This window comes from Ostrea edulis, chromosome 5 (assembly GCF_947568905.1).
Source record: "Ostrea edulis chromosome 5, xbOstEdul1.1, whole genome shotgun sequence".
In the NCBI taxonomy this organism is placed as follows: domain Eukaryota; kingdom Metazoa; phylum Mollusca; class Bivalvia; order Ostreida; family Ostreidae; genus Ostrea; species Ostrea edulis.
Window position 1 is genome coordinate 90,468,665 of NC_079168.1, and position 27,239 is coordinate 90,495,903.

General features: G+C 36.7%; 1 protein-coding gene across 1 annotated transcript in view; it reads left to right on the forward strand.

Annotated features, from left to right (window-relative positions):
• Positions 1-9,359: 9,359 nt before the first annotated feature.
• The window catches only part of LOC125652294 (uncharacterized), a 44,639-nt gene continuing 26,759 nt past the window's right edge, over positions 9,360-27,239 (forward strand). The window contains exon 1 of the mRNA XM_048881369.2: positions 9,360-9,441. Within this exon, the coding sequence (XP_048737326.2) occupies positions 9,381-9,441 (61 nt within the window). The 5' untranslated portion in view covers positions 9,360-9,380. The remainder of the gene's footprint in view (positions 9,442-27,239) is intronic.

The following is a 27,239-nucleotide window of genomic DNA, read 5'->3' on the forward strand; positions in this document are numbered from 1 at the left end:
TACATTCTTTAGTCTCTACCCAGAGTTCCATGCGCTACGATTGATAGATTGTTTGTTTTGCGTCTCGTCGAGAATTTTTCACTCATACTGAGACGTCACCAGCTGTATATGTAGTACCAGATAATGAGACATATGCTTAGCGCTCAGGACAGCAGCAGTTAGGGTTCTCTATCGTGCCAACGCCTGCAGCGATACTGGACGTCTATTTTTAAGGTCATATCCGAAAGACCCGTGATTCTTACTTCCAAGTGTCGAGTATTAGCCGAAGGAGCAATCAGTACCTACTTTAACGTCTTAGGTTTGACGCGGCCATGGCAAGAGCGGCGCTCGAACTCGCGACCTCCCGGTTACGAAGCGAACGCTCTACCACTAAGCTACCGCGACCAGTCCGTGCGATACGAGCACTACACCTCTGTCAACGGCTCTTTATAGAAATCTTTTAGAAGTTTCTATAACGCATACTTTATGTTTCAAAAGGTGAAGATAACGAACTGTAATCAATATCATAACTTATATATGCAATACAAACAAGCATTCTTAGAGTATTGCATGGCAATACAGAATTTGGCTCCACTTTATTGGCACTCTGGTTTTGGCTATATTTAGCTCTAAAACTTCATAGTTATTTCGGATTTCAAACATTTCGGTTGAGCATCACTGAAGAGACATTAATTGTCGAAATGCGCATCTGGTGCATCAAAATTGGTACCGTATAAGTTTTACATAGTCCTCTACCGGTTGCAAAAATCACTGTACCACAACAATATTCAAAGTTCATTATGTAGGTTATGATAAAAGGGAAAATTGGGGAACCAGGATAGGAATGGTTGGAAATCAACTACTATTCGAGTAGAGACTAGACCAAGAAAAAAGACAAATTTATGATTAGGTTTAGGTCTTTAACCAAGTCAATAAACTGTGACATGTAGATGATCATGAATAATTTAGCTATATTGTAGTATTACTGGGCTAGAAGTTTTAATGAGTTTAGTATTATTTGCTGTAAATTGTTTAAAATCGCTATTTTCTGATCCTAAATTTGGAACTGCAGTGTACTTCTTAATTTACGTGATGGTTGATTGAATATCGTTTCACGTCCCTCTCAAGAATATTTCATTCATATGGAGACGTCACCACTGCCGGTGAAGGGCTGCAAAGTGTAGGCCTATACTTGGCGCTTATGGCCATTGAGCAGAGAGGGATCTTTATCGTGCCATACCTGCTGTGACACGGGGCATCGGATCTTGCTGTCCGCCCCATTTAGTCGCCTCTTATGACAAGCAAGGGGTACCGAGGATCTATTCTAACTCGGATCCTCACGGAATAATTCGATGTAAACATGAAATTGAAACTTAGAAAGGCTGTAAAAATACGGTAAGACTTGGAAAATAAGAGACAAACCGCTAAATGATGCAAATAAACGCACCCTCTCATGAGACACCCCCCCCCCCCCCCCGGTGAAATATTGAAAAGGATATACATGTATATGTGACCAGCCATGAGATTTTGGTCATGAAGAAATTCATTTATGTACATAAATAAAATCAAATTGAATCATAAATAACACCAATGTCATTCACTAGCAATTCCGTTTATTTTAATAAAATAAATGAAGCAATAGGATGACCACAATCATTAATGATTTCGAACCTTCGAGATGAAAGGTGTTACGAAATTTTCCATTAATTCATATAAAATTCCTGATGCAAATGTTTATGATATCAAAATGCTTAAACTTGATCTACTACTGCGCCTATTATATTTGCTGTGAAAATAGACTTGTATAATGATATCATATGTAGCCAGGGTAATGTGGCCATTTTTTTCCTTAATGTCCTGTCCTCCTTTTTTTCTTCTTTTAAAATTTACATACCTATAAGATACCCCATATCCACTGGTTTAGGTTGGAATGTAGGGGTTTCTAAAATCATAACCCAATAAATGCCAATAGTAAAACAAACAACATTTACTCACAATTTTTTTTATTGCAACAGCATATTGGTTGACAACAATTAGTAGGGACTGGCTTTAGTCAGACTGACAACAATCCATTGGTGGGACTTATTCTTCAAATATCATGTCCGTATTAGTCTCTTCGTCAAGATTGATTAAATTAATAAGCTTTGGGTGCGTTTTGAAGTGTCTTCAATAAATATGGTCTTCGAAATTCAGTAATTAAAAAATGTACATAATATTGAAAAGTTTCGTTATTTCTCACCCGTTACCTACTTTTTTCTCTCTCTAAATTTCTGATAAAATATACATTAATATTTAAGATTATGAGTCAACATTTTTAAACTATGTAGTGTCAGTAATTTTTCTACTGAAAAGTTTAAAGCACTTGAACTCGTTTATTGTTCTATCCAAATTCCATATGTATCCTAACAGGTACATTTACTCCTATTTACATGTAACATCATACGGGACTTGGTATCCAGCTATTGGCTCATCATATTGCTAAGAAAACAAAACAAAACAAAATTACTTTCAGTAGATCCCGGTAGGATCATCGTTTAGGTTTTGTTGAAACATATGCAACTAAGTTTAACTGATACATCTATACAAATTAATGCATTAATTATCAATGTCATTAGTATGTAATCCATGGCTAACAAGCACAGTACAAACTGCAAACACTGGATTTTAGTTGCATGTTTTACAACTTTGCAAACATGCATGTAGTGCTCAGAGCAGTGTAGTGTGACAACGTATCGACCCCTTTCCCCTTACAATGACAGTTTTACACTTCCTCTGACTCTCCCCTTTTGTGACAGTTGTAAAAGAGAATACATAAAAATTGAAGATATGTATCAGCAAGTGACACCCCCCCCCGGAAAAATTATGCTATGTGCTTGGATTATAAATGTCTGCGTAGTACAATAAACAACAAAACATCTTACCGAGTTCATAGATACGTATTTTCGTTATTTTGTGGACATTTAGCTGACTTTGAGGCCTGTGACATAAGGCAATAAACGACATGTACACTTCTGCAAGTCTGCCTTTCGTTGATGGAAATGGTGTGAATTTGGCTCCATTAAGTTTGTCTGGATACCTACTGTGTGATTTACAGATTCCAGAGAAAAATGTTTAATCATTCATCATACGAAAAGATGCGTACACACTGTATTATTAACACATGATCGGTCGATAACTTTCTGTGTTTACTATACAACACGATGGCGGATGTCCGATGTTTGTCCGAGGCTCGAGTTGGTGGGCAGGGCTTATTTTTTCAGAGCATTTCATTGGTCAAAATATAAGGTCACGAACTGCAGTGGATCGGTGTATTAGCACGACAAAAGTGTAATTATTTCTTAAACAATGAGCATTAAATGTAAAATTGAGTACTTTTATTTGCTGAGAAAGTAGATGAGCCCCATTGCTTTTCAGGTCACGACTCAATTTTACATTTTACAAAGCATAAGAGGGATATTAAAATCCCGCATTAGACACATGAAAACAAAAGTACGTACCATCTATCCTTCTGTGTTTAGTAAACCAGAAGTGATTAAAAGAATTAGATAGGTTACATGAGGAATATGTTTTGGTTCCAGCTGACAAAGCTAGTAACAACATTGTCTTTGTTTGTAAGGCTCATTATTACAACTGTATTTTAAACGAACTTGGCATTAATTCCACTTTTGGTAATCATACTTATACTCCAACTGTTCTTTCAAAAGATGAAATTCTTCAAAACCATGCTTCAGTTTTAAACACATTTAATATCGCAGTCAATGGGTCGAATGAATATGAGTTACCGTACCTATACTGGATTCCTAAACTACATAAAAACCCTTACAAACAAAGATACATTGCTGGATCCAGTATGTGCTCTACCAAGCCTCTATCTTTGCTTCTCACGAAAATGTTAACAGCTGTGAAGGAGAAACTTCAAACTTACTGTACGACAACAAATGCCAGAAGTGGTGTTAATCAAATGTGGATTCTAAAAAAATTCTAAAGAACTTTTAGTAAACCTGAAATCACAGAATTTTTCCCAAATCAATAGCATTAAAAGCTATTACTTTTCAACACTATACACGACCATTCCTCACGATGAATTAAAGACTAGACTTTTTGACATCATAGACAGTTGCTTCTTCAACAAAAACGGAAATATTCATATCTAGTGATCAGTCATTCAAAAACTTACTTTGTTAAACACCACTCTTATTCCACGCACAAGTGCTCCGAAGTTGAAAAAAAAAATATGCTAGAGTTTCTCATTGACAATATATTCTTCGTGGTCTTTGGTGATCAGGTCTTCCAACAGTCTATTGGAATTCCCATGGGCACGAATTGTTCTCCTTTGTTAGCTGACCTGCTTTTATATTCATATGAAGCAGAATTTATTCAAAAACTTCTACGTGAGAAGAAAAAATCTCTCGCTGTGACCTTCAATTCGACTTTTAGATATATCGATGACGTTTTGTCTATTAACAATGATAGCTTTCATTCATATGTCGATTTGATATATCCCTGTGAGCTCGAAATAAAGGACACCACAGAGTCGTCCACTTCTGCTTCATACTTAGATATCTTATTGAAAGTAGACATTAACGGCAAACTGACAACTCAACTGTATGACAAACGGGATGATTTCAGCTTCTCCATCGTCAACTTCCCATATTTGTGTAGCAATATTCCATTATCACCTGCATATGGTGTTTATATATCTCAACTGATTCGATATGCAAGAGCTTGTTCTGGGTATAGTAAGTTTTTAAATCGAGGTAAGCTACTGACAAACAAGTTGATGGTACAGGGATTTCAACAGTCTCGATTGAGGTCAGCATTTCGCAAATTCTATGGTCGTTATAACGATCTAGTTCGTCAATACAACCTCGCATTGGGTCAAATGCTGTCTGACGTGTTTCATACCGATTGTTAAGCCGTTCTTGGCACACTGATTTTGACTGCGGATAACTCCGTTTACTTGATCAGGATATAGGGCTCACGGCGGGTGTGACCGGTCAACAGGGGATGCTTACTCCTCCTAGGTACCTGGTCCCACCTCTGGTGTGTCCAGGGGTCCGTGTTTGCCCAACTATCTATTTTGTATTGCTTGTAGGAGTTATGAGATTGATCACTGTTCGTTATCTTCACCTTGCATTTGATACCTTATGTCTGTGAAGAAAAAGTTTGTCAAGATAATGAGTGGATAATATCTTTTCATTATGCCCAGAGTATTCTGGATTGACCCTTGACCTTGTGACCTTAAAATCGATAGGCGTCATCTACTACTTAGGATATACCAATGTACTAATAATATATTACCATGTCTAGTTTGACCCTTGGCCATGTGAACCCAGAATCAATAGGGTTCATATACTCCTTACGATGTACCAGTGTATCTAATCTCAGCGAGATTCGTCGAGGCTGGATATTTGGACTGACGCCTCTTCCGAAACTCAGACCAGTGTCACATAAAGTGATTCGGGAAATCTTGCCTGAACTTCGGCCGCTTGTTGCGATTAAAATGGGTTAAATTGAATTTCTTGCCCGCTTCAACTTTTCGCCTCAGACATCCTATTAACTCCCTATCACAATGAAACATGCATTTCTTACCTTTACAAGGTGTAAATCCCACAGTAATTCAAGTTGGCTATTTTCGAAGCCATTGCAAACGGCCACCATTTCATATTTTACCTTCTCAACACTGAAGAGTTCCGATAGTTTAGGACGCCTTCTAATAGATTGATTAAATATTACACAGTTTTCTTTTTATTCTTTTAATTTTTATGCTTAAATGCTTTGTACAAAGTAATTGTCAACCAATAAGTTCTGTATTTTCAATCATAGTACAAATGGTCATGAAGTAGTATATCGGAACTCTTCAGTGTTGAGAAGGTAAAATATGAAATGGTGGCCGTTTGCAATGGCTTCGAAAATAGCCAACTTGAATTACTGTGGGATTTACACCTTGTAAAGGTAAGAAATGCATGTTTCATTATGATAGGGGGTTAATAGGATGTCTGAGGCGAAAAGTTGAAGCGGGCAAGAAATTCAATTTAACCCATTTTAATCGCAACAAGCGGCCGAAGTTCAGGCAAGATTTCCCGAATCACTTTATATGACACTGGTCTGAGATTCGGAAGAGGCGTCAGTCCAAATATCCAGCCTCGACGAATCTCGCTGAGATTACAGTGTATCAAGCTTGATATATGTTCTCAATATACTGAGCGGACAATATCTTTCTATTTACAATGGTCCTGAGCGAACAAAACTTGGTCTACAGTCCGGCCAACAGGTGCAAAACAATCGAGATAATTTGATTTTATATCAAATAGTCTGTATTAATTTCGAAACCCTGTATGCTGGGTCTACACATGTTTCCCGTGGGGATACGGGTTAGAATAGGTCCTCAATACCCCTTGCTTGTCGTAAGAGGCGACTAAATGGGGCGGTCCTTCGGATGAGACAAGCAAGGGTTACTGAGGACCTATTATAATCCGGATCCCCACGGGACTCTATACACCGAACATGAAATAAAGCTTCTGAAATAACTAGGAAGAGTTGTTATAGCTTCCCTTCCATTTTCTTTCTTTTTTTAAATAGAATCTCCCAGAAAAAATAAAACGAACACGTTTCGGTCCTTGATCTATCGGGCATACATGGTTGGGTTTAGCTGCAGAACTGTAGCTCTCTGAAAAAATATTTTGACATAACAGAGAGCTACAGAGCCACCCCTTATAAAAACCTTCGATTTACGGCGCACAAAAAGCTGCGCACGGTTGAGACCTTATATCGTTGTATTCTTGAGTTACTGTCTCATAAATTTAATATCAAAAAATTCTTAACATATTTTCCTACTATATTTGTGTCTAAACATACCTTCAAATATTCATTAAAGCCCCACATGACCTGAAAACTCCAAGCTTCAAATGATTTCGTTTGTTGACGTAGCCATGTTAGGTAGCCGGGTCAGTTCGTACCCTGTTGTTGTTAGTATATATTCATAAAATTCGTTATATGTTATGTATTCGCTCTTCATTTATTATCAATACGAATAATTTATAGAAATTAAAAAAATAAAGTTTTTCTAAAGGTAAAATAAGCTCTTGATTCATGAAAATGCTACTATAGTCCTTAACACTCGTGTGGCAGGGATGGAGACCGCACCAGACTAATGAAAGCCGCATTGCCGTGAGTTTAGCTATTTGAATAATTATTATTTAAAGGCACTGGGATGATATATTATTTAAAATATTTAGCTAAAATATTTGTGGGGATATTAGTTCACATCTAGACGTTATTGTGCAAGTATACTGTATGGAAATTAACCAGGATTCGAATTGACCGGCTACCTAACATGGCTACGTCAACAAACGAAATCATTTGAAGCTGGGAGTTTTCAGGTCGTGTGGGGCTTTAATGAATATTTGAAGGTATGTTTAGACACAAGTATAGTAGGAAAATATGTTAAGAATTTTTTGATATTAAATTTATGAGACAGTGAATCAAGAATACAACGATATACGGCCTCAACCGTGCGCAGCTTTTTGTGCGCCGTAAATCGAAGGTTTTTATAAGGGGTGGCTCTGTAGCTCTCTGTTATGTCAAAATATTTTTTCAGAGAGCTACAGTTCTGCAGATAGGTTGGGTTAACGTGTCAAATCACTTTCGGTTCCTGATACCTTCCGAAAACCAAGATTGTACACATAGATGAAAATTACCGCCGCGGTGGCGTAGAGGTTAGATCGTTCGTAAAGTAGGTCATGGTGCATCAAAACACCTGAAATGCTAACTGCATTCCTCCGAAAGGAAGTTTTTGACCAAATTTCAGGGCAATATCTGAATCCGTAACAAAAGAGTCCAGAAAACTGTTGAACCTAGTTTTAGTCCAAAAGTAGATCAAGGACGGACCAATCCAGCTGAAATGCAAACTGAACTTGTATTCCTCCCAGAGGAAGCCTGTGACACAATTTCAGGGCATATCTTTATCCGCAATGGAAAAAAAGCCCGGAAAACCGTTTCACCTCTTTTTAGCCCGAAAGAAGGTCAAGGACGGACCAATCCAGCTGAAATGCAAACTGAATATGTATTCCTCCAAAAGGAAGCCTGTGACTAATTTTCAGGGTAACATCTATATTCGTAATGAAAATAAAGAGGCCCATGGGCCACATGGCTCACCTGAGTCACGTTGGCCTATATTTATAGATTTTCCCTATATTTTCGCTTGTAAAACTTTGATCCCTATTGTGGTCCCAACCCACTTCCGAGGCCCATGATTTTGACAAACTTGTACTGCACTATGTCAGGAAGCTTTCATGTAAATGTAAACTTTTCTGGCCCAGTGGTTCTTGGAAAGATTTACCCTATATATTTGCATGTGAAATTTTGATCCCCTACTGTGGCCTCATCTTACCACCAGGAATTATGATCTTAACAAACTTGATTCTGTCCTATTTCATGCAGCTTTCATGTAAATTTCAACTTTTCTGGCCCAGTGGTTCTTGAGAAGATTTTCAAATGACTCCCACCTTGTTTTGCATTTTTATGATTATGTCCCCTTTGTAAAGGGCCTGGTTCTGCACTTAAATAAACTTGAAAGCCATTCACCAAGGATGCGCTTCGCCAAGTTTGGTTGAAATTGGCCCAGTGGTTTTGGAGAAGAAGTCGAAAATGTATTCATAATGTAAAAATGTCCCGAAAACTTTGACCTATTTTTAGCCCGAAAGTAGGTCAAGGATGGACAAATCCAGCTAAAATGCAAACTGTTCATGTATTCCTCCAAGAGGGTGCATGTGACTAATTTTCAGGGCAATATCTGTATTCGTTATGAAAAAATGTATGGAAAACTGTTTGACTAATTTTAGTCCTAATGTAGGTCATGGACAGACGTGCCAATCCATCTGAAATGCAAACTGAACTTGTATTTCTCTGAGAGGAAGCTTATGACTAAATTTCAGGGCAATATCTGTAACGAAAATGGGTCGAAAAACTGTTTGACCTTCTTGTAGCCCTAAAGTAGTTCAATGTGTACCAATCCAGCTGAAATGCAAACTCACTCTTACACTCTTGAGGGGAAATTGTGACCAAATATCAAAGTCGTACATGCATTCGTTACGGATAAAAGTTCGGAAAACATTACCTCGGACAGACGGACAGCCAGCCAGACAGACGCACAGACAGCGCCATAACATAATACCGGAAATGAAACATTCGCATTGATATTAACTAATGAAATTAATAAGGAAGAAACAGATACTTATAGTTTAATGGTCGTGTAATTAAAATTCATTCCCTGTGATGATATTGTGAATTATCTGATATATGTTTTGGGGAACTCAAACCCGGAAATAAATTTAATATTATACCGTTCATCATATACATACACGTATTCAAATGTAAAAAGGTTCCTCATTCTTTGCAACATGGCCGACGGATACATCAGAGGAACCGTGGCAATGCTTTGTGTTATGTCCTTCCTGCGAGGTGGGTTGTTATCTATATGTTGCTTTTATTTAAAGAATATTTGCTAGTGATGAAACAATATGTCAGTCAAACTTTGTTGCAGGTATTCCATAAAAATATGGTTATATTTTATCTACATGTAAGATTAGATATAATCAAAGTACTTAAAGTACTCGTGGGAGTTGAACATTGTGGAAATTCAGTTAGAAAAGATAGTACTGGAAGGGTAGGGGGATAAATGACTGAATATTATCATGATTTTAGATACAAATCAACTGTTGTTGTTTCAAAGCGTTACAACAGCAAACATGGATAATGGAAGGCCCATGGGCCACAACGCTCCTCGAGTAACTGAAGTCGTGTTGTTGTTTTCTAGAATTTCACCCCTTTATATTCTCATGAAAAATGTGACCACATATTATGGCCCAAACATTCAAATCAATATGGTTATCAATGCCTTGCAGTTATGAAGAAGTTTTTCCCCTGTATATATACATTCAAGTTTAATCCTAGTTATAGCTAATTCTAAGGATGCATTACTTGAAAAGGTAGTCCAATATGCTAAACTGTCACCTGAGTATACTACAGTCGGAACACTTCTAGTATACCGGTCCCCAAAATAAGGCGCTAAAATGTGTGCCGCCGAAGGCGGTTTAGTATATATATACGATCGCGTTAGCGATCAGTAAAATCGCTAAAACGGGAAAAAAATCACAAAAATAACCCCAAATTCGAATTCCTTGTTAAAAATGAAGTTTAAAAAACTGTTTTTTAAATCAGTTTTTTAAATCCGAAATGAAAAATAATGCAAGAAGACGTACATTTTTTGTTCCAAAATAAATGGAATCCGTTGTTGAGCAAAAGGGTCACGTGCGCTTTGTATACGTAATTCTCATGAATATTTGCATGATACGACGTCACTGGTGTTGATGTAAACAAACTGAACAGCTGATTTGCGATGAAAATGCCTCTAAAAGTGATTTTTTTTTTATTTGTGCTGATGCAAGAGAGCTGATTCACTAGGATTATCAGTTTTGATAAATTTGGACGGCAAAATCTGTGGCAGCTGTGGCAACGGGAAATTTGGATTAAAGGGTTCGTCATTATCAAGCGACGGATTTATATGAAGATGTTCTAACCAAAATTTCCATCAGGACTGGCAGCTGGTTTGAAAGGCACAAATTAACGCTGGAAAAAGTTCTGTTAATAACATATTTCTGGGTATACAAAGCTAGTAAACGTTTCGTGAGACACGAACTTGAAATTGCAAGTCAAACTGTTGTTGATTGGTATAATTATTCCAGAGAAGTGTATGCATATTTAAGAGAAGAATTCAGAAAAAATAGGAGGAGTGCGATTTTTTTTTTTTTATTTTTATTTTTTTTTTGAAATTGACGAAATTTGGTAAAAGAAAATTTCACAAGGGACGGAAAGTGGACGGTGTCTGGGTTTTTGGAGGCACTAAAAGGGAGACGAAAAGGTGCTTGTTTACAACAGTGGTAGATCGAACACGAGAAACTTTGCTTGAAATAATAAAAACCAAGATACAGCCCGGTACAACTATAATTATAAACTTGGGGCACACACCAATACTATAGAATCTACTTGGCGTGCATTGATCTGATTAATGCAAACAACAGCTTATAGATGACTTTATGTTGTAAGGTAAGACAATTTTAACTACATTTGACTTGTCGGGGGCTACCGCCCTCAAGCCCCCACTTAGTATACTCAAACGCCGTCGGGCTTTTATTTTTATCGCACGATTTTCATTGCTCAGCATCCGAGGCGAAAATGCAAATGGCGGCGTGTTTACATTCCGCTTAGCAACGGCAAGGGAAATAACTGTTCATGCACAGTCGCGTGCTTCTGGGGACCGGTATACTAGAAACTTCCCCTACAGTCCTGTAGAGGATCAATGGAATGGTAAATAATTGTATAATAACTCAAAATAAATGAAATGCAAAAAAATTAAAAATTGTCGGGCATCGGAAATGCACAAGCCGAGTTGCGCAAGGAATGGGCATAGAGGGAACCGGCAGAAAAGTTTTCAAGAATTATCAAGCAGGGAGCAAAATTTTGCGTACATAAATTTCAGCCGACTTAAATCCTTTGTGACCTTGACCTTTAACCCTTGACCAAAATCAATAGGCTTCTTTGTCTCATCAAGGGCGATAATCCATCTAAGTTTAATTGAGATCCTATCATTTGTTAAAAAATTATAGTGCAGAAAACAAAATTTTCTCCAAATTTCAGTCTATTTATAGCCACTGTGACTTTGACCTTGTGACCCCGGAATCGATAGGCTTCTTGTCTTACTTAATCGATCTAAGTTTGATTGAGATCCTATAATTCGTTCAAGGGCTATGGTGCGGAAAACAAAATTTTCTCCAAATTTCAGTCTATTTATAGCCAGTGACCTTGACCTTTGACCTAGTGACCCCAGAATTGATAGGCTTCCTCATCTTACTGAGGGTGACAATCCATCTAAGTTTGAATGAGATCCTATAATTTGCTCAAGAGCTATGGTGCGGAAATGAAATGTTGATGCGTGCCCGCCTGCCCGCCCAAAGGCACTTCATCAGATCATATGCCGAGTTCGACTTCATCGCAACTCCGCTAAAAATGAAACACTAGTCAAATAATGTTATTTATTGCCAAGGTATTTGGGATATTATACTGTGACTCAAACAGGGGGTGAATGAACCTGACAGTATGGAAAGCATATAGTGGAATCAGACTTGTGATGCTGGAAATCTATAGTGATTAATAAACTATACATGTACAAGATCCATAACTTTTTTTTTCAGTTTGTGAGGGAGAATCCTCATGTCTCTTTCATCTGTAGACAAATAAACAATGTGTTTTGACCAGAGCAATTTCCAATCCTTTTTGCAGCATAAATTCAACATTGTGGCAACTGGGTTAAACTTTGATAGTGAAGTAAAACATGGCAGCACCTTATCCCATGCTCTTAAAATTTCTGTTTGACACACTCATGACATCCACTCAAACATTACAGAGTGCAGCAAAATCCCATTGTAATAGGGGATTCAAAATGGATAACTGGTACAAAATATGGTACATACTATTCAAAAAGGATAATGAATTTGACATATTGATGTCTTGGAAAAGGAAATTCTGACATCGGGGCTCTAAGCGTTTTCAAACATTGTCATTTGATAAAAGTGTTCTACATTTTTAAAAATAGAGATTAATATGTCTTTACATACATAGGTGAGAAAGTTTCCATTATTCCTAGCCGAGACATACCATGTATGCTTAAAAAATTCATAAACAAATATCACACTACTCACGTAGAAAATGTGGACCTTACCGTCAGATCATCAAGCGCAGCGAAACACGCCATTTCGAGATTATAGTCGACGAAAGCTCGGTAACAGTAATGAATAAGGTACACTCATTTTGTATCTATTTTGTGACTTTCTTTATTAAAAGGAACAGTTCTCTAATGTGTAACGTGCAATTACTACGTAATTCAATAACTTGAAGCATGAAGCAGTTTCACTTTGCCATCGGATATAAGAAATTTTATTTCGTATTCCGATCCCAATCGAAAATTGTTGACTGGGAATGACGTGTTTTAATTCAATGTACATGTAACATCAAGCATTTTTTGTATCACATTAAAAAAAACCCAAATATATACACATACACAATGTTGTAGAGTTATTTCTTGTAAATTTTCTGAGGTTTCGCACCATATTCGATATTTCGCGCCACGGTGTCAATAGGGCTTGTGTGCAGTTGTCGTTCGTTTCCCTATCAATGTTTATAGGTGACGCTGTGCTACAAACGACAATTTTCAACCTTATCTTTTATTTTTCTATGTCTATCAGTATCAATTTGATCGAAATCTTGTATTCAAATTGATTTGAATACAATATCATTGCATTTATTTACATGTCAATTATCAAAATTAGATTAATTCAGAAAAGTTACATGGATTATTTAATGGCGGATGTTTATAAAAGTTTACGTTGATTTACCTAGGAGTAAATCAGCTGACACAGAACCCCCGCTGACGACCACTATACAAATCAATACAAATTACTGCGCAGAAAAGTGCGTGATGACCCAGGGAGATTGAACATAGTTCAACTCCCAAAAACTACGAATATATGGAAAGGGGCACAAGAATTGAATAAAACAGGGTGTCTGTTGCTTCTCACAACATGACATGCTGTATGTAGTATTCATATATTATGCCCTAGATTCAGTTCCACAAAAGACGTTGAACTGACAATTAATGTTAGATAAATATTTCAGTTTACTTACCTATGCGGAGCTGGATCAGTTGATGATTTGATAAGTCAATCAAATTATTTTTGAATTTTATTTTATCAGCCCTAAGAACCTGTCCTATCATCAGAACATCTGACCCAAGGGCCACGAGTTTTACAATTTTTGTAGTGGTCTTTCTACTCGCCGTGAAACATCAATCAATCAATCAATCAGAGTCTGTTAGATGTCTCGGAGTTGTTTGTATATTGTTTTACGTCCCATTCGAGAATGACTTCGTTCACTTTAGGAGAAGTGCAACCAATCTTGATCCGTATACATGGCGCTTAGGACATTGACAGTTATGACTCTTTATCAGGCTACTGACAAATAAGTTGATGTTACAGGGGATTCAACAGTCTCGTCTAAAGTCAGCATTTCACATATTCTACGGTCTAAATAACCAATACAGTCTGTCATTGGGGTGAATGCTGTCTGACGTGTTTCATACCAATTGTTAGGTCGTTCTTTACACACTGACTTTGACTACGGATTACTCCGTTTACTAATCGAGATATTGGGCTCACGGTGGGTGTGACCAGTTGACAGGAAATGGCTTACTCCTAGGAACCTGATCGCACCTTTGGTATGCCCAGGGATCCGCGATTACCCTACTCTTAATTTTGTATTATTTATATAAGTTATGTGATTGATTACTGTTCCTTATCTTCACCTTTTCATTATGACAAAGGTCGCGGTAGTTCAGTGGTAGAGCTTTCGCTTCGTGATCGGGGATTCTGAATTCCGAGTCGAGCTCGTGTAATAAACATAGGTAGTGAGTATTCCTTTGCCAAACGCTCGGTGTTTAGAGGTGAAAGTCAATGGTCTTTGGGCATTACCTTAAAACGCGGGTTCATTGTCGTGACAGGCGTTAACAAAGGTGTTGCTAAAACGCAGGACGGACGCAACTAGGTTAAGGGGTTCCATAGTAAATTGTACTATAATTTTGGTACGAAATTACACCTCAAATTCACTGGTATGATTATAATTAATTGAAACGGTTTAAGGTATATATGGCGTATTTTTATGATCAAAATTCGAAAGATGTTTTCTATCCTTTCATTACTTTATATGAAGATATGACTTTTCCCATAAATCAATTGCGTTTCAAAGATATTAAAATTAGAAATCAAATGCCGATTTATTTGTGGAAGCCACAGAAAAAAAGATTTGAATAACGCCGCCTTGAATTGGTCTTGCTATACTTTTAGACCAAGAGATCATGACATCAAATGAAAGGTTTTGCCAAAAGGAATTTAATACATACAAAGGTTCTAAACCCTAACCTTAAATAGTTCTTGCCAATGATGGGTTTTCTTAAAAGTGGCAAGTCAAACTCACAAGTTCCAAACGGTCAAAAACTATTAATTAATATGCCCCCCCCCCCCCCCCCCCCATGAAATACCTGTAGATACATTGTAAAACAACAAATGCATTAGAAACATAAATGTCCCCACCCATATGGCAATGTTGAAGAGGACCAACTTTAAAATAAAAAATACGGCTTATCTACTACTAGTAGTCATACATGTAGCAACCACAATACTAAGTTTGATCTCTATGAGGCAATGGGTTCTGAAATATTTCTTTAAGGTCCAGAGTGAATTGATTTATGACCTTTTGTGATTCATAATGAAAAGAGAGTCGTAATATCATTAGACATTTTGTTGAGTCGCCAAACTATGTAGTGCATTGTAAATATGTACCGACCTTGGGGGGTGGGTGGGGGTGTATTCAATTGATTGACTGATTAATTGTATCTTGCTTAACGTCTCGCTCGAGAATTTTTCACTCAAATGGAGACGTCACCAAGATCGGTGAAGAGCTTCAAATTTAGGCCTATGCTCGGCGCTTACGGCCATTAAGCAGTGAGGGTTCTTTAGCGTGTCACACCTACTGTGACACGGGACATCCGTTTTTAAGGTCATCTCCGAGGACCCGTGACATTCACACCTGATGCCGAGCGTTTGGCGATGGAACTGTCACTACCGTTTTTAACGACTTAGGTCTGTTGCGGCCGGGATTCGAACCCCGGCCTTCCGCATGCTGGGCGAACGCTCTAACATCTCGGTCACCGCGGCGGTGGGAGGGTATTCAAGTTTGATGTCCCATGAAAATAGTTCACAGTATAATGATAAGACAATATGTCCCTAGAGTAGATTGACCTGGTGACCTCAAAATATATAGTGTTCATCTACTCTTTCAAGGGGAAACTAACACAAGTGTCTATTAAGCAAAGGGTTCTCAAGATATAGAGTGAAGAACACTTAGATGACCGACTAATCCACAGGTGCAAGCATAGGCCCCTGACCCCCTCCCTTTTTTTTCAAAGGCAGGAACATCATTGTAAAATCATTAAAAAGAAGTAACAATAGCGAGAGAGTGAAACACATGAATGCACACTGTGCCAACAAGCATTCTGAGAGTTTTGCATGGCAATACGTAGTCCCCTACCGATTGCAAACAACAATATTGAAAGTTCATTATGTAGGTTATGATTATTTGGAAATAATTATTAAATGGAGGGTACATAATTTGCCCGGCCTACTCCTCCCACAGTTTTCAAGTGAGAGCCTTCTTCTTTTGTGGAGTGTTTGTATGGGTATTGAAGATGTGCATGTGGGATGGATTTTGATTTTCTACAATTTTTGAGAAAATTACAGGTTGTTGAACTTAGTCTATTTGGAAATTAATATTCTATGGAGGGTACATAATTTGTCTGCCCAACTCCTCCCACAGTTTTCAAGTGAGGATCTTCTTATTTTGTGGAGTGTTTGTATGGGTATTGAAGATGTGCATATGGAGAAGGATTTTGATTTTCTTCCATTTTTGAAAAAAATTACAGGTTGTTGAACTTGGTCCATTTTGAGGAAATTTCGATTTTTAAGCTAAGACCCTTTGTTCATATGAAAGTTTGTTACAGCCTCATGATGGCTGATGCTACCTGAAGCAAAGTTATACAAATTATAGCTCAAGAAAAACACCCTATGTAAGCATTTCACGGGCGTATTATGTACTGTTTGCGGTACTCTTTTTAAGGAATATTTTGGTAATTATTTATTATTGATAAATGTAAGCACATTCTATACTAGATCTTGACTTCACAATTTATCTATTAACCTAAACGCATAAAACCATGATATTGTCCGTATTGCTCATGACATTTGTCTCTAATGGCCTATAAACAGCAACTTGGATCAACTCGCCTCACTCAACTTCTAACCGTTCAAGGTGCCACAGTATAAATTGACAAAAGGCAGCATGTCTTTTCCCTTTGTTACTATCTTGTGGGAGGGCTAGGGCATCCTGTCTGTACATCAACAGACACTCAGATTTGATTGATAGGATATTGTTTAAGTTTCCTCTCGAGAATTTTTCACTCATATGAAGACGTCACCATTGCCGGTGAAGGGCTAAAACATAGGCCTATGCTCGGTGCTTACGGCCTTAGAGCAGGGAGGGAATTTATCGTGCCACAGAAGTTGAGACAATGGGCCTCGGTTTTTTGCGTTCTCATCCGAAGGACTGTCCCATTGGGTCGTCTCTTACGACAGGCAAGGAGTACTGAGGACCTATTCTACCCGGTGTTGTAAAGCATAAAATCCCCCCCCCCTCCCGCATAGACTTTTCCTCCGAAAAAACGGGCCCGGGATAGACATTCCCCCCGGAAAGATGGGCCTGGAATAGAATTTCCCCTTACGAAGAATTAACCCGGGTCCAACCCCAACCCCCTAAGAAAAACCGTCCCAGTATAGAAATTCCCCCTAAATGACAGTACACCCCCATTCTTACATTTTAGCTATGTATCTGTTTCCATTTCTATTACTAGAATTCTCTTGCTTATTTAGACCCAGTAATTCTTCTGATTATTTTTGTGTGTGTGTATCGTGAACAATCATCATCTTATGATTTTTTATAAAAAGGAAATTGCTCAAATCGTGTAATGGTATATCAAAATTCATTCAGACATCTTAAGTCTTTATCGTTATTTACTAGTATCTAACATTTGAATTAGTAAAGTTGGGAAGAACTTAAATGATTTTTTTCATTTAAATAAACGAGAAAATTGAATTACTTTTATTTATACAGTTCATCTATTTCACTTTTCAGATATTTTAATTATACATCTTATAGTCACGTCGCGCACGGTACTGGTGTTACTTTCATACGTGCATTAGAAAATGTTTCCGCTATGTTTACACAGTTGTATATTTTGTGGATTATTAAAGTCTTATACATCAATGGCAAGGAAAATATATAAATAATAATAATAGCTTATATAAAATATAATTTACACGCATTATATTATCAATAACGGAGTTATATACACGCAGATGTCGTCATTTTTCGTTGTCCCGCGTTACATGAAATACGCATACGCTTTATCCACAGATTAATAAAATGATTGATTTTGTCCCAAATAACGTAAGAATTGGTGTATGATTGTGACGTCCCTATCTAAAAACCATAAACCAATTACTTTAAACATTTAGTTCATAGAATTGATATAGCGACCTTAAAAATGGCAAAGACAGTGCCTGTCAGTGGTGTCCCGTGTTTGTAGATAGACTGCAAATGCAAATCATCATGACCAGTAGCACGCCTAATACAGGGGGAAGTTGACTATCCTTGTTACATTTATAATGTACATGTATCGTGGAGCACAATGTATACCAGTATTATAAAATTCTGAGTATATCCATCAAGTAGATTGATTTTATCGGTGTCCAGTGAAATGTCCTTTTTCTACAAATACCGCGCTTTTTAAACAATTCTACCATTTTATGTCTTATTTCTAAGCATTATTCCAACGCGAATATTTTCATGAATATAACTTTATCCCGCGTCCATTTAGGAAAACGAAAAGATACTTAATGTCCAAATAAATGTCCCATGTGATTTTGTCGCGCAATGACGCGACGTCAATGTACACAACCTACGTCTAGCTAAAACGTAAAATGTTGCTTTTATTATTTTTGAATTATCTAAATTAAAATGATTTTTAAAAATAGTATACAAGGTATTTAAGCTATTGCATGTGTATCTCATAGATATGTTTTACTCTAGATCTGGTACATATACTTTAATTGACTTTATCAAATGACAATTGTACAGACTACATTTTGTTGCATGTACTACTGTATGTCATCGTCGCAAACCACGGGTTATTGTTTCATTCTATTTCACATACGTTTGTGAAATAGAATGAAACAATAACCCGTGGTTTGCGACGATGTACTGTATGTATGCATATAAAAATTCAGCATTGAACAGATACACTTACGGTGTGTAAAACGTTGCAATATTATACAAATCTTGATTTATATACGAAACTCTTTAATCATATTCGATAATCTTGTTATTCATATATGACAAAATTTTAATTATATTCGATAATCTTAATATTTATATGCGAAAATTTTGATTTATATTCGATAATCTTGTTATTTATTTACATTTGGTAACCTTGTTATTTATATTCGATAATTATATAAATCTCGATTTATATTCCATAATATTTGATTCGTATTTGATAATGTTGATGTACACATGCTAGATGTACGCATGAATTTAGTCATATTGATTGTAGGTGAAATGCATAATTTCAAAAATTGATAAAAGAATTAGCTTCATTGACCATGACCTGACCTCGGATGTCTTAAATTTAACTAGAGGAGCTACTCTGCTAAAATTAAACTTTAATAAATATACAGCACTACCAGCCGTGAGACATTTGGCCTACTGCCTGAATTGAATAGTTGACCTTGCCCTAATATGCTGAATAAACCCAGTAGCTATGTCGAAGCTTGGGTGGCTGCCCTGTAATCCCCCATAGGCTGCTTACCTAGCTGGATTAACAAGTGTGATACAAATTTGAATATGTATTAATCGTAATCAGAAACAGGGTGCAAATTTACATATATGGCGGAAAGGGTCGCGTGCAATTTTTTGTGGGGAACTGGGGAGGCGGCCAGTTTGACTACCAACGTAGGGGCAACACAGGGGGCCTTATGTGGACATGGGTGCCTGGACCTGAACGGGTGATCATCTAAGGGGGAAGAGATCTCTGCGCATCTCAGCTGTCTCCTGCGTGCTACCTGGTTTAAAGAGCAAGTACAGAGCAAACTGTGGACCCTCCTACAGTTTCCAACATGCACCAGCCAGTAGCATTCCCTAGGAGGTGGATGTGAGCACAGGCACCAGAACGGTGGATATATATAGCGTGTTAGATCTTATGTACCCCCCCCCCCTTCCAATGAATGAAAGATATATACATAAGTCACATATTAAATGAATTGAATGTCAAAATCTTGTTAGAGTATCAGTGACGTGTTGAACAACCTCACTGTTGTATTTAGGACCCAGGTGATCTCTGGCGGGTGTGAGCGATTGCCCCTGGAATATTTCGCCCATATGCGTTGGTACTCCAGAAGAGTAGAGGAAGCCTCTCTCTCTCTCTCTCTCTCTCTCTCTCTCTCTCTTAGAGTAAAATAAAAAAAATTCGCATATGAATATCAAGATTTCTCACATATAAATCAAAATTTCCGTCCGCATATAGATATCAAGATTTCTCACATATAAATCAAAATTTCCGTCCGCATATAGATATCAAGATTTCTCACATATAAATCAAAATTTCCGTCCGCATATAGATATCAAGATTATCGAATACAAATCAAGATTTCCGCATATGAATAACAATATCATTAGATCAAAAGTTCAACATCTGACAAAAAAATCTAAAGTCACACGGTTTTCACGAGACCACCCCTTCAAAACTAAATATGATATATATTGAAACTAACCGATTCGCAAGTAAAACATACGAGTATAAATAACACTCTGTATACCTTTTCTACTGTTTATTCAGAAATGAAAGTGAACATTAAAACGTTAAAATGTAATATTATTTGGAAGTTTTTATCTCTCACTTCAACTCACCGTGGTTATTATTATTATTCATTTATAAAGCGCAAAACTACATATACTTTCTATGCGCTGGTTGTTGTTTTTTTCCCACTAGAGCGTGATCGATGTAGATCGATGACAGAAACGTACGGGAGTTTTTAACCCCCCCCCTTCCGTGTTTGGCATTAATAAAAAGTATTAAAGAGAGCAATGATTATTAAACATAGAGACTTGAACAAGTCTATATATATCCTAGAAAAAACCAAAACTGATTTTTTTTACTGTGTTCAAAATTTTCAGAGGTCATATTCATAAGAATTGCAAGCCTTATTTCATGGGATGGTTACCTGTAAAATGCGAAACGAAATCGAAAGGAAACGAAATCTACCGAAGCAAAACGAAACCTACCGAAACGGGTACCCTTATTTCATACGACATGCCTGCTGTTGTAGGCACGGTGAAATAAATACAGAACGTATACTTTGGAGTATTTCTAAGAATTCATAATTTTTATGAATGTACACTATACACGTACAAAGATTTATTTTCAATTTTTAAACATTAAATCATGCATGTGCTTTAGTTATGATATTACAGCTTGGAGATAATGAATTTGTTTAAAATGTGACGTTGCTTTCGTGATTATATTTTGCCACAATTTATGACGTTATAAGTGTAACGTAAAGTGACACCAGTACCGTGCGCTTAGTGAGTCGATTTTTTACGAAAAATCCTACTTATATTGACCATCGTTAAAGTCTTTTGGTAAGCATATTGTATTTACAATAAAAATATTTGTTTGTTTTATGAATATCGTAATATTAATGAGCGCATATCTATTTCCTTAAACTATTATAACAAATGAAATCCGGAAACAGGGGGGGGGGGGGGGGGGTTATATATATACCAGGGCGATTTTTCCGCCAAAGGGGAGACTCTATACTGATTTTGTACATAGGGGGAAATTATATCCTGGGGCGCAATTCCGGGCCCGTTTTTCCGGGGGGGGGGGGGGGGGTCTATGATACAACACCGGATCCCCACGGGATGAAACATATCTGATATACATATTACATGTAAAAGCCCTACATTAACTGGATACTGGATATTGGACTACAAGGGCTTTGCAATTGAGGACTAACCAAATCACGGTTAGGGTGGTTCGGGAGGGGTTGTCCCCCTCCCTTACGGGAGAAAATATTGAAGCATTACAGGTAATGATCAATTGCAAGCACATTAAATTCTTATCTTTGAAATGATGGGGGGGGGGGGGGGTTGGGGGGGGGGGGGGGTTCCATCTCCACACCCCTTAATTCTGCAAGTGAGACTGTTAGTTAACTCTATGATAAAATTTAGAAGATATAAAACAGAAAGAATTTTGATACAAGTAAAAAGTTTCATATATTTTTGGAAAATTATCTAGATGTGCAATATTTAGGATTAAGCTCAATAAAAATCCGAAGTACGTAACATTTGATAAGGGTAATTTTCGCATGGGGCGCCTCTATGCCGGATTGATTAGATCGCGTCGTATACGTACATTTAATGACAGAGTGAAATTTTAGTGTTTTTATTGAAGAAAATATGTGGTTGTCATAGACAAAAAACTCCGCACTTTTATCGTGTCCAGAGTTAAATGTCGCACTTTTAAAGGTATTTTGTTGATTAGGAATATGCATTGATTGATCACTATTTTACGATCAAGTGTTGCATCTATATATTTTGGAAAATGAACTATACGTGATGGCTGGTCGAGGGGTTGGGGAAAGGGTGGGTGCTTTGATCAGTCCGCTACTAAAGTTTTCCTAGTAATGAAGACAGTATTAGTTCTTCATTGTAAAATCTATTTCCAATATCAACCGTAACTATTTCAACTCCAGTAAAGCTTCCACCAAAAAATTACAACAAACAACAAATCATCGATACATAAATGTTCGAGATTATGTCTCTAGGTAGTGTCAAAAATAACAACGAAATCTTTCTTTGGAAGCGGAAGACCATAATGATAACAGAGATAACAATGAGGTCTTCAGTTGGAAGCGGAGGACCTGAATTACAGTAAACAAAAAACCCATTTATACTAGACTAGATAGGTTAGGGTCAATGGCTTATGATCTCGTGTCTGACGAAGCGTAACGTGTAGAATATAATAGGATAGATTGTTAATTGGGAATACAAAATGACTGACTAGTGCGACCACTATTTTTTTTTTTATTTAAGTAGTGTCAAGAACAACGAAATCTTCCGTTGGAAACGGAAGACCTTAATGATATCTTATTCAGGTTTCCATTTGGGAGCAGAAGACCTTAACTACAAGACTTGTTCGGTTAGGGTCAATGTGTTATGTTGTCGTGTCCGACGAAGCGTAACGACTAGGATTTAAAAGGATAGTTTGTTAATTGGGAATACACAATGACTGACCAGTTGGGCCACTATATTTTTTTTTATATCCGAACTAAACATCGTGTGATTATTTCCTGTACATATATGAAGTATTCAAATTGTACATTGTATAGAATATCAGGGACTAAGTAGAGTGATTGAACAGTATTTTCCGTTCAAGTGCCATTTCTATCTGGTCAAAACGAGCCTTTTGTCAATTTTGGACCATAAATTCTGCAGGAGGAGGGGTGGCTTCTGCTCCTCCGCCGCTAAAGTTTTGGTTTTTTTTAAATTTCAAAATATTCATAAATAAACACCGCACGATTATCTATTCTAAATATTCAAATTATTCAAAATGTTAACGTTGTCTATTTCAACTTTCAATATAGTTAGGAAGCTAAGTGAATAACGCTGAATTTTACCGCAGATATCCATTGACTTCATTTACCTGATTATTATAGATCAACACAATTATATTTATATGTGTACTTTTAAAAAGTGGCGGATCCAGGGGGTTAAATTGCAATATGAATACTTTACTTTTGAAGAAAGAAAAAATAGAAAACCCAAACAGATAGAAACTCCAAATAAACAATGAAACATACTAGTAAAGATCACAGGAATTTATCACGTACAAAATCAGTATCTAGGTAGTATTAGTGGGTTAGTGTCTGACGAAGCGTAACGGCCAGAACTCAATGGTGAAGTTCGTTAATTGGAATTACACAATGACTGACCAGTGCTTTACGTTCAAGGGTAAAAATGGGCCACTTGTCAATTCTAGAAATTGAACTGTGCGAGGGAGAGGGGGATGTTCGCTCTCGGTCATCCACCACTAAAGTTAATAAACATCATATGATGAATTCCTTAACATGTATATATGTAAAGTATTCAAAATGTTAACATTAAATTTACTTGTATTTTAACTTCCAATAATGTTACAATGATAGATGAGTACCGCTGTTATAGGCATCACCAAAATTATCTAGCTAGTGGCGGATCCAGAGGGGTAAGAAGTAGGCATAAAATCGTGATAACAGTACTTTGCTTTTGGAATAATGATAAATAAACCCTGACAAGACAACCCTGATATATATATATAAATGTCCGTGATCATAGAAATGTATCACATAAAAAATCGATGACTAAGTGGAATAACAATTAATTGTCAATGATAACAGGTTTTCATTGCGAAGCAGACCTTAATTACAATAAACAAGTACACCCACAAGATGTTGTCGTGTCTGACGAACCGTAACGAGTAGGATTTAAAAGGGTAGTTTGTTAATTGGGAATACACAATGACTGACCAGTGTCCCCACTACATTTTTTTTAAATTTCCGAACTAAACATCGTGTGACTGTTTATACCATACAAATATGAAATATTCAAATTGTACATTGTAGAATACCAGGGACTAAGTAGAGTTACAATGGGAGTAGTTTTTTTAATTGGAAGTACACAATGACTGACCAATATTTTCCGTTTGAAAGTGCCATTTCTATCTGGTCAAAACGAGCCTTTTGTCAATTTTGGACCATAAATCCTGCAGGAAGAGGGATGGCTTCCGCTCCTCCGCCTCTAAAGTTGTTTTTCTAATTTCAAAATATTAAAAAATAATCCTCGTATGATTATGTATCCTAGATATTTAAAGTATTCGAAATGTTAACGTTGTTTATTTCAACTTTCAATATAGTTAGGAAGCTAATATTAAGTGAATAACGCTAAATATTACCGCAGATATCCATTGACTTCATTTACCTAATTAGTAGATCAACACAATACGTCTACCTAATAACTGGCGGTTCCAGGGGGTTAAACTGCAATATCAATACTTTGCTCTTGAAGAAGAAGAAGAAGGGGGAAAAACCAAACAAATAAAAACTCCAAATAAGCAATGAAACACACGAGTAAAGATCATTAGGAATTTATCACGTACAAAATCAACTCACGACTAGTGTCAGTGGCTGTATTCAATGATGAAGTTTGTTAATTAGAAATACACAATGACTGACCAGTGTTTTACGTTCAAGGGTAATGTCTATCTGGTCAAAATGGGCCGCTTGTCAATATTAGAAATTGAATTGTGCGAAGTAGGGGTGGAGTGTCGTTCTCGGTTATCTACCACTAAAGTTAATAAACATAACATCATATGATGAAGGCATGCCTTTATATATATATATATATATATATATATATATATATATATATATATATATAAAATATTCAAAATGTTTACATTAGATTATATCTACATTTATTTTAACTTTCAATAAGTTAGAATGATAGGTGAGTACATGTACCGCTGTTATAGGCATCACCAGAATTAATTTAGCTAGTGGCGTATCCAGGGGGGTATTATAAGAAGTAGGTATAAAATCGTTGTAACGGTACATGTACTTTGTTTTTTGAACACTGATAAATAAATCAGATAATCCTGATATATAAATGTCCGAAATCATAGAAATGTATCACAATACAAAATCGTTGACTAAGTAGTGTCAATGGATTGATTTAAGGTTTCATGTCCAACGAAGCGTAACGATTATGATTTACGAGGGTAGATTGTTAATTAATTGGGAGTACACAATGACTGAACAGTGCTTTACATTCAATAGTCGTGTATATCTGGTCATTAAGTGGCTGGGGAAATAATTAGTACTATGCGTGAGGGATGGGAATGGGACGGGGGATCCGCCCATTCGCCACTGAAGTTATTATTTGAAAAATAAACATCGTATAGTTAAATTCTTTTGCGTATACAAGGTATTCAAAATATTAACGTCATCTATTTTATCATCCAATGAAATTAAAATGATAAGTGAAGACTGTTGTATCCACACAACTTGTGTAACTAATTAGTGGCGGATCTCGGGGTTAATACATTTGTAAGTAGACCTAAAAATTTGCGATAACATTGCTTTGCTTTATGAGTAAAAAAAGTCTACAATATTAATAAAACATTGATACACAAATGTCGAAAATCATATAAGTTTATCACTATAAAATCGCTCGAGATGTTTAGAACACTTAGAGCCGAACTTCCCTAGAGTCGAGACGTCTGTTAACCGTTTATTCGGACACGCCTGTCAAAGTCTTTTCGACGCTTAATGTAAAGGTAGCAATCGGAGAAAGTACTTTGACTTGAGAATGAATACGATTGTAGAAGGGAGGGAAAGATGGACCGAAGCATGCATTTTGTAAAACGATTCTTGTGTTGTTAAATAATCGAGAATCTTATTTGAGATGTCTGATTCGGTTCACTAAACAACTTAGCATCACCTAGCAGAGTTCATGTTTCACCGGAAGCACTTAACACTAATTTTAGAATATGTAAACAAGTTGTAAGCTAGGCCTATTCCGTAATTCAACAACATATCACAGGAACTGGTAATTTAATCTGTAGTAATAATACTGCTACCCTTTATAAAACCACAAGGATGGTGGGTGACGATAATTTTAAGAACTATTTTGAAACGAAGTTTTGAGTGAAGTATCAGCCCTTGTAGGTTCCCCCCCCCCCCCCCCCCAATAGCAGCTGATTAGGGGATGGTACGGTATATGGTATATACCCACACTATTATTAATACAGACAAAATTACCGGTTCCTGTGAACATATTTTAGTACCTGACGACATATGAAGGGTTGTGAATAGTGAATGTGAGCAACTGCATGTGAATGCACGGGCAATGGAAGTTGATGTAAATAGATACATGTAGTATGTGCATGTATATATATTTATACATGCACATACTATATATTTACATTAACTTACAGTGCCCGTGTGTGAATGAGTATTTCATAGTGTTCTTGTCTGCTTGTTGCAATAATATAGTCCCGTCCAATTTTATATGGATATTTTTGTGCAAGGGTTATATGTATACAATTAAAATTGCATGGGGAAAAGTTTAGTAATGCAGAGCTCTAATATCTTTTATTATCTCTCATGTTTTTTAGACATTTATTCACAAACACATAGGCCTACACATAAGAGTTTATAATTACTATATATATTTAAAAATTAATGCCATGCCTTGGCTTTTAAGTACATTTTAAGAATCATGACAAACAACACTTTTTAAGATACAATTTTCTGTTTTATTGTTATATTCATGGAATAAAAATCCCATCCTGTGTTTTATTTGGGATATCTATTCCCATTCATGCTCAAATAGGATATTTACTGCCATTTCATGTTCATTATGGGACATTTCCTCCTATGGGA